Source organism: Callorhinchus milii, unplaced genomic scaffold (genome assembly GCF_018977255.1).
Source record: "Callorhinchus milii isolate IMCB2004 unplaced genomic scaffold, IMCB_Cmil_1.0 Scaffold2, whole genome shotgun sequence".
NCBI lineage: Eukaryota > Metazoa > Chordata > Chondrichthyes > Chimaeriformes > Callorhinchidae > Callorhinchus > Callorhinchus milii.
Genome location: NW_024704743.1, coordinates 96199575 through 96209026, shown reverse-complemented (window position 1 = coordinate 96209026; position 9452 = coordinate 96199575). Strand labels below are relative to the sequence as shown.

General features: G+C 39.4%; 1 protein-coding gene across 2 annotated transcripts in view; it reads right to left on the bottom strand.

The window, feature by feature from the left end:
- Window positions 1-6095: 6095 nt before the first annotated feature.
- Window positions 6096-9452, bottom strand: part of LOC103175135 (dpy-19 like 4) — a 49600-nt gene continuing 46243 nt past the window's right edge. For both annotated transcript variants that reach the window (XM_007887924.2, XM_007887926.2), the window contains one exon: window positions 6096-7170. In XM_007887924.2, the coding sequence (XP_007886115.1) occupies window positions 6997-7170 (174 nt within the window). In that variant the 3' untranslated portion in view covers window positions 6096-6996. The remainder of the gene's footprint in view (window positions 7171-9452) is intronic.

Sequence of the window (9452 nt, the reverse complement as noted above, 5' to 3'; positions counted from 1 at the left end):
AATTTAGAAATCTGATGTAAATCCAAAAAGTTCAGTATTCGAATCAAACTGAATCTATTCACCCTTTATATAAAGTCTATTAAACAGGTATTGTTTCTAAAATGTATCTTCTAAGGTGAGTGGAATTTACCCCATAATTTACCCTGGTTAGGCCTCAGCTAGAGTACTGTGTCCGGTTCTGGACCCCGCACTTTAGGAAGGATGTCAAGGCATTGGAGAGGGTGCAAAGGAGATTTACCAGTGTTAGAAAACTGAAGAATGCGAGTTTCAATCAAACACAGCTACTGTTTGCAACCAGAGTGATGTTTAGTAAACTCAAGGGTCCGTCCAAGTTCCCGATGGGCGTGGGCAAGTAAACACAATCAATCGATTCACTAACAGAACAATACTATCGTGTAGCAGTCCCTCCTCGTGGTCGTCTACTTCTGTCTTCTAGTTCTCAGTCTTCCATCCACGATAGGTATTGTCCTGGGCGCCCCGATCTTGGTCTGGCACGGCGTATTAAGCTTGCGTCTTTCCAATCATGGTGCAGACATTAGATCACCTGGCACAAATCACACTGGGTTCACGTGAACAGCAGCACCCACATTGTCCTTGAGACACTCACGTAATCTTGAGCGTACGTGCAAGCAGCACAAATACTGTCCTTGAGACACTCACGTAATCTTGAGCGTACGTGCAAGCAGCACAAATACTGTCCTTGAGACACTCACGGTTTCAGTCCTGCCCATGAGTTCCCGTCGGGGTGTCCGGTTATCTCATACTTAATCTAGAAGTTAATCCGTTCGCAACATCTACTTATGATTTTAACATTATACAAAAGATATAAATTCTAACACCAGGATGGTACCAGGAATGAGGGACTTCAGTTATCAGGAGAGGCTAGAGAAGCTAGGATTATTCTCCTTGGAGCAGAGAAGGTTAAGAGGAGACTTAAAATAAGTTTTCAAAATTATGAGGGGATTTGATAGGGTGAACAAGGAGAAACTATTTCCACTGGCGGGTGGGTTGGTAACCCGAGGACACTGATTTAAAATAGTTGTTAAAAGAATAGAGGGGAGGTGAGGAGAAATGTTTTCACACAGTGATTTGTTCGGATCTGGAATACATTGCCTGAAAGGGTGGTGGAAGCCGATTCGATAACCACTTTTAAGAGAGAAGTAGATAATTATTTGGGGAGGACAAGTTTGCAGGGCTATGGGGAGAGAGCGGGGGAGTGGGATTGAATTGGATAGCTCTTTTCAAAGAGCGACACAGACACAATGGGCCGAATGGCCTCCTTCTGTGCTGTATAATTCTATGATTCACAAGGGTTGAATTGGTTCCAATGAGACTTGTCTGGCAGAGCAGGCAGCTCTGCGAGTAATCCAAGGCATTGTTAAGGGTCGATCTGCCTGTCTGCCTTATCAATGAGACTTTGAGATGCAGCCATATCTTCAACTCTGCAAGCCAAAGCTTTAATGGGTAGGGTGCTCACAGCTGAACAAGCACACTGAAATTTATCAGAGCTGGTACATTACATGGTTATCATTTTATATATATAACATAATCCTTGCATTTGATATAGCATCATATAACATCATCAAAATGCCTTAAAGTTCTTTGCAGGATTTACTGTAGAATGTAGTTACTGTCTATTTTGTAGTAAATGCCTCCCGCCCTATATAATATATAATGCAAAACATGCACACATAAATAAAAAAATGATATATTTAAATATTTACAATCCTTTCCCCATTAATCAAAGCAGACCATGTATACAATTATCTTTTAAAAACAAATATTTCTAGACTGATTAACAACAGACGGACTTCCAGACCCCCCACATCTATAATAATGTGATAATATACGAAGCATAGCTTTATGAAGCACCATAATTAAAGCATCATGCACACCCACAAAATACATGCTCACTACATTTTACATTGTATTCTGTCAAATGTTTTGAGACATCCTCTGAACATGAAATGCATTATATCAAACGTAATGATTATTACTGTTCATAATAATGTGCATTAATACATTACCTAGCAAACAGATATTGTTGCAGCCAATAAAACTGGCCCTTTTTCTGTGATTGTGTGCCTGCAGATATACCCCTGGGAAACGGCACCAAAGGTAAAACATGGACAGCAACGGAAAGGGACAGTAATAGAGAGAGACAATAATAGAGAGGGACACTAAATATTAGTAGTTCATTCAATCCAGAATTAAATAATCTTTACGCTGTTTTCAGAGTAAACTGAATCAGAGAAAACCGTGACATCCAATGTCAGTTAAATAACCTGTTATATTCAGCATCCTTTATTTGAGGTATACACTTCAAAGGCAATACCCGAAGGAGGATTTTAGAATTTCAAATTTGCTCTGGAAAAATAAATGGGTCTCAGCAGAGTTCTGATTTTCCATAACCTTTATTTGTGTAACAGCATTTGTGTGAACGGTGTAAGGATTACAGTGATACATACTCTCCCATGTCTCTCAGACAAGCAGCTTCAAAGCCATTTCAGGACATGATCACCTTTAGGCTTTTTGAAAAATAATGTCATACTATGAGAAAAGCTTGGCCACTTATGATCCTGTTCCATTGTATACAGTATTGGAACTCGTCAAATGTAACAAACTTTGGATATAGAGGGAGAAATCACAAGCTCACAAGAGAAGTCCTTTCAGCTCATCTTATCTCATCTTTCCAGAATACCCATCCTCCCATCACAGCATCAAGCTGTTTTTTTAAATGAGTCAAGTTTTCCTTGTCTCACCCAACCTTTCCTAGTAATCTTTTCCTGTCATTAATTACATGCAAAACTAATGACTCGGAATTGAAACACTGATGATCATTTATAAGATAGTCCTTCTCTGATATAAATTTGTAAGACAACAACAGATTGCATTTATATAGCACCTTTCACATCGGGAGGATGCCCAAGATACTGGACAGTCGAGGGTTTGGTCAGTAGTGTTTAAGTAGGTCACAGAGGTAGGGATTGCAGAATTGTGGATGTCTCATAGCTGGTTTAGGAAGGAGGTGGGGAGTCCGGTAATCAGGGCAGAGGTAATGGTAGAAATGGCCGATGTTGCAGAAATGAGGGAAAGCTGAACAAGTGAGAACCTGGACATAAGGCTTAAAAGACAATGGGGTGGGGGTTGAACCAGATACAGAGGTTCTGCACCAGATATGTGAGATGAGAAGGTGAGAGGCACACAGGAGATTCTGTCTTGTTGACATTCAACTGAAGGAAGTTGGAATTCATCCAGGACTTTGTGTCTGACAATCAGTCAGAACAGCAGTGGTCCTGGAATAGAGGGTAGATTTGGATTTCATCAGCGCACTTGTTGAAATGGATCACAGAATCCATAATATTGCTATCCTTCCTAGTTTTTGAAGGTAGAGGTCAAATATATCAAACCTATTGCCATCCAGTCTGTGCTCAGCTAACTCAATAGACCAAATCCAAAACATTTTGTAGCTGTGAGGCTCAGAACCACACTACATAATGCATTTATCTTCCAAGTCAAGAAGGGGAGAATCTATGTTCTACTTTCTTAAGGAGCATGATTAGAATTCAAAATAGCAGTATTTTAAAGCAAAATTTCAGTTCTGGACACGGCAAAAAGGATGACATTGAAACATTTATTGAACAAAAGGTATTTCCTGCTGGTATTTGAAATCATGGAATGTAAGATGAGGAAACATGCAGTAATTAACAAGATTTATATAACCATATAATCATTCCTGAATAAGATCTATTGAATAGAACAGATCTTGAGTTTTAGTGCTGCTTTGCAATGTGGAATAGCAATCATGTTGTTGGTCTAACCACTTAACTGAACAGTTGCTCGGTATGTCAGGAACGAGTGCTATCAAATATTTAATAGTGATAATAACCAAGATAAATATAATACGTGGACCGATGTGACAAATACATTCTACCCAGTCTGCAGTCTGTAGAACAAAGGTATGTGAATCATGGTATCCACACAAATCGTACAGTGGTATAAAAGGCAACACGTACATACATCAATATTCTCGTACATTATTTGTAAGGAAGCAATAAAATTGAATAATAATAAAAAGAAAGTCAATGCGTTTCTTTGAACTAGCATATTCTAAATACCATTTAGGATTTATTCAGTCAAGGACTCTGACCAACTTCTCTGTGAAGGCTATACTTTCTAGAAAAGTCTGAAGTTTCTAACCAATTCCTTAAATGAAAGATTCTAGATACAAATAATCATCATTACATTTGGTATAGCGCCTTTCATGTGAGGAGGACATCCAAAGTGCTTCATAGGATACGGTGTAAAGTGGACAGACTGTGTGTTTTGTGGGCAAACAAGGCAGACAAGTTGTACGCAGCAGTTAAATCCTATTTATTGTTGTGGAGTCCAGTAGCTTAGTGTTTTGAGAACTCAGCTTGTAAGAGGATCCAGGTTTGTTTCCCGGGCGGGACAAAACCTTAGGCAAGTTTCCTTACTCCAGATGCCTGTTTACAACAACAACAAGATTTCATTTATAGAGCGCCTTTCATGTCGGGAGGACGTCCCAAGGCGCTGGACAGTTGGGTCGGGACCTGAGCAGGGGGGAGACATTAAGACAAGGTCCAATCTGCCTGATCAGGTTGACATTAAAGATCTCATGATGCTGTACGAAGAGAAAGGTTTTTCTCCTGCTGTCCTGAAACATGTTCATGATGTGGAAGGCACTATATCCAATACAATAATAATCAAATTATTATTATTCAAGAAGGGAGTTTCTCCCAGTATCCTGGCCAACAAGGCCACAAGTAAAATTGGTCATTGGGCTGTTTGTGGAACCTGCTGTGTGAAATTGGTTCAAACCTTTGCTTACAGTTTATAGTATATCCTTTGAAGCACTTTGTGATGTCCTGACACAAAATTATTTATTAAAAGTAATATTTATGCTGCAGGCTTCTATCCACTCTCCTCCCCACCACCATTTTAGTCTTTTCCAATTTCTCCCCCCTACCCCATCGTTGTGTCTTGTGGAGTCCTGTAGCGTTTTGGTTAGAGCACTCGTCTCACAAGCGAGAGTACCTGGATTTGATACTCAGGCAGGGCGAAACGTAAGGAAGTTTCCTTACTCCACACACCTCTGTTTACCTAGCAGTAAGTAGGAACCCAGTTGTTAGTCGATTGGCAGATCACTTTTCCGGGGGTAATAATTCCTTCGAAAATAAATTTTTAAAAATTCTTTGTTTAATCCACGACTGTTTGTGGGACACTGTGTGCAATTGGCTGCCGCATTTCACCCACAAGAGACGTTTTGAGATGCCTCAGACATGATAAGGTGCTATATCAAATGCAAGGATTATTATTATTAATGTCAAAACCCAGTGTGTTACCTGATCTACACTGTGCAGCATCCATCCAATAAATGCTTTTGTTTAAAGAATCTCTTCTAAATCAGGTTAAACTTAAACTTAACAGATGCAGTGAAAACCCTTTACCATTCTGAATTTTCAAATATCTGGGACATACCTTCCATTTATCTTTTATAGAAAACTTGCTTTAGCTCTAATATTAATTTTCCCAGGTCTTTAATCTCCACACCAATAAAGGCATTACCTTAAATTAATCTGGGTAACAATTCTCGAGATTTAGTCATTCATCTCATCGCTGTTTGTGAGATCTTTCTTATCCAAATAGGTGCTGCATTTGCTTACGGTCACCAATTAAGCACTTTGAGATGTTTCAGTTTAGAACGCCTTGTTATGGTGAAAGTTCTTTCTCTTACTGTTGCGATAAATAAATCAGGCCAATCCCTCAGGCTTCTCCTAGTTTTGCTGCTGTAGCAAAGCCTGGCTAAGGATAACAATCTCCTACTGTGCATCTCATGAGCCAAGTTTTAATGTGACCACTGAAAGGGACATCTTTGAGTTGAAAAATGCACACCAGGCAGCCAGTCAGTGTATGTGAGCATGAGATTCTTGCCAGATTTTCTATGAGATCACTGGTGTCGGACATAACGTGAAGTATCTTTTCACACTCATGCAATGGAAGATGGATTACGGCGGCAGAAAAAAAGAACGACAATAATTGTGAAAACAATAAGATCAATTTAACAAGTTCTATTGGTGTTTAAGAATACAGGTTTTATTACAATTTAAAATGGAAAAAAAAGCATGGTGCAGAATTAATATCCAGCAATTTTGTAATTCAGCACAAACTCACTCATCAGTAACACACCGACTGTACCATATTTACAACAAGATGAAAGTGGTGTTAGTTTTGAACAGGGGTACATTGCACAGGTGTGTAAAACAGCTGACAGAGCTTAAACTTTTTTTTAAAAAATCAAATCCCTTTTCAGCCTAGCCAGCCGGCAATTTTGGAAAATGAAAAAGCTAAATCACTACCTAACTATATGCTTCATACCACTTTCAATCAGATCTCAAAGACCGAGCATAAAAGCTCTGTCTGTTCCTTTGTTTGTCTGAGAACAGCTGAAGTCAACTGCGTAACGTTTTTCCAAAAGTGTATTCTGACTTATAAAGTTCATAGATCTGTGGGCAGAAATTGGGCATTCAGACTGAACATATTGCTCAAATCCCACCCACAAATTATGAAGGGCTTTGAAGCCACATTTTGCACACTGCAGTCTGACATTTATCCAAAACAAAATTCTTGTGCGCAACCGAATGGCTGTAAACCAACACAGACTATCACAGGAATCACTACAGATGAACCAGTTGTGAATTTATTTAAAATCTTGACAACTCTGAAGTGAAGTTGGGATTAATTTTTTACTTCAACTTCATTCTGGAACTAAATATTCTGCAGCTCTGGGAGCTCTGGGGGGGAAGAAGATGTGAGCTGTTTTCTTTACAAGCAAATTTGTAAAAAAAAATAAGTTAAAAAGCCATGATGCTTTATAAAATATAGTCCATAGACAAAGTGAGACATGGCTTCCCAAACACAGTTTAAATATATGCAACACCATTCTGGAGATTATGTTTGGGTCTTTCTTCTTTGTCAATACTGGAATGATATCAGTGTGTTGACTTTGTAGACATGATAGGATCTGTTCCAATAAACACGAGTGAAGTAGTTGACATAAGGAGAATAGTCCAGCTTAATCTCATGACAAAATCGTCCAAACACTGAGAACGGGTGGTTTGTGTCAGTGTCTCCATCCCTATAAAGCATCTGCAAGAGGAAGATAAATAAAAAAATTAAAATTACAACCAACTTAGAAAGTATTCATATCATCTCAGTGACCACAACAATATACTAAATTACTTCACCCACAGTTGAAATAACAAAATCTAATTGATTAGATTTCTTCCCTTTGCTGTCCTCCTACTCTCCTAAATGCAAGGACTTGTTGGGCACCAGAGACTCTGAAACCTTATCTAAGTGGCCATTCTTCATATGAGCAAGGACATTGAATGTGGGCAGGTTGTTTGGTCATGGGAGGACCTCACAGACACTCTTGATCTCATCTAACTTTCGAGCAGAGGATGACTGGATAGAAATCAGGATCCTGAATTCCAAGCCTAGTTTTCTTCATTGTAGGTCAACGGGACTGAGACTGCCCTGACTAAGATCAGATAGCTCTATGCTAACGTTAGATCCCAGATGCGATCAACTAATTCAGCACAGACTCAGAAACAGATCCCTGGCTGAGATCAGCTCAAACCTGGGAACTGAATCTTTGTAATAAAAACAAAAGTCGCTGGGAACACACGGAGATCAGGCAGCATCTATGGAGAGAAGAAAGTGAGTTAACATTTCAGGTCGATGACCTTTTGGCAGAACTCTGAGGTCTGCCTTTAGTTCAGATTTCCAGCATCTGCAGTATTTTTCCTTTTGTTAACTGAATGTTTGTGATCTGTATAATTCAGTTTCACACAGGACTATAGCTTTATCAATCCTGCCATCAGAAGTTCTACATAGCAAACTTAATGCTATTTTCAGAATGCAGAATTCTGCAACAATAACTCACATTTAAGTAGTGCCCTTTTCATAGGATAGTGTTGGAGCACGATGCAGAATCTGGCCTCTTTCTACATATTCTCCAAACAAAATAATAGTGAATTTGGATTTACTGCTACAAAGATATAAGATTCACCAGGGATCACGCTATGAAAGAAGAAATAGCCAACCTCTTATAGAAGATTGTATTAATTTAATTATTTAAATTATACATTAATAATACAGATTCACAAGAGGCATGCAATTGCAGCAACTCACTGCAACACAAAAAAGCTTTCAATATCCATCTTGCAACAGCAATTTATCATTACATCTCTTAAGCAACAAAATCTCCTTTGCTTAAAGCTACATAATTTTAAAGACTTTTTGAATAATATCTAACAAGAGTCAAGAGTGAAAAGAAAGATTGGTCAGCATATTCTATTCCTTCTGCCCCAACAAAATAAATTAAAGGAAATATCTTTAGTTTAGTACTTTAGCAAAATAACTAGTTTGCTTTGGTTAGTCGACATTTCAATGCAATGGAGCTTAAAAGCAGAACACTTTTTGCTATTATATTTTAGTCAATGCATTAGAATGAAATGCAACAGCCTAGTTTGGCCTACGATTATTTTATACATTTATCTTTTAAAAAGATCATTGATGCAGTTGCTGATTCAATAGTTGATTTAAATATACATGATGTCAAACAGATTTTAATAATGAGCGCACCAGTGGCAGGACAAGCCAACTGCACACTGCACAATTAATAAGGAATTTGCAGTGAGGCAATTCAGTTCAGCACTTTGAGCACTTTGCAAAGATAATTTGAGCACTGGACTGATTTTATGCTACTCAATAGTAGCGTTTTGCCCATCAGAGTGCTTTGCTGCAACACAAAGAATGTACTGCAGGATCATTTCTTTTTAAATACTTGTTCTAAAACAGGACTGTTCTGCCCACTGAAGCTCACAAACTACATGGATGAATCTAATGGCACAGAGTACTGCCCATTCGTGGTCTTTGAGCTTCATTATGCAGAGCAACCCACATATTTAAATTGAATTCAAGCATTAAAGCAAAAATAATTCTGCTTTGCTGGGTTTCCTTGTTGCCAACCAACTCCGCGCACACCTCTCCTCCCACTCCCTCTTTGAACCCCAGTCCGGTTTCCGCCCTGCTCACAGTGCAGAGACTGCGCTTGTGAAAGTCACAAACGACATCCTCTCTATCTGTGACCAGGGCTCCCTCTGCCTCCTCGTCCTCCTGGACCTCTCCGCCGCATTCGACACAGTCGATCACGCCATCCTCCTCCACTGCCTTTCCTCCGTCATCCCCCTCAGAGAGATCGCACTCACCTGGTTCGAGTCCTACCTCACAAACCACCAGCAGTACATCTGCACAAATGGCTTCTCCTCCCGCTCTCACCCGGTCACCTGTGGGGTACCTCAAGGATCCATCCTTGGCCCCCTCCTCTTTTTAATCTACATGCTCCCTCTTGGGGATGTCATCCG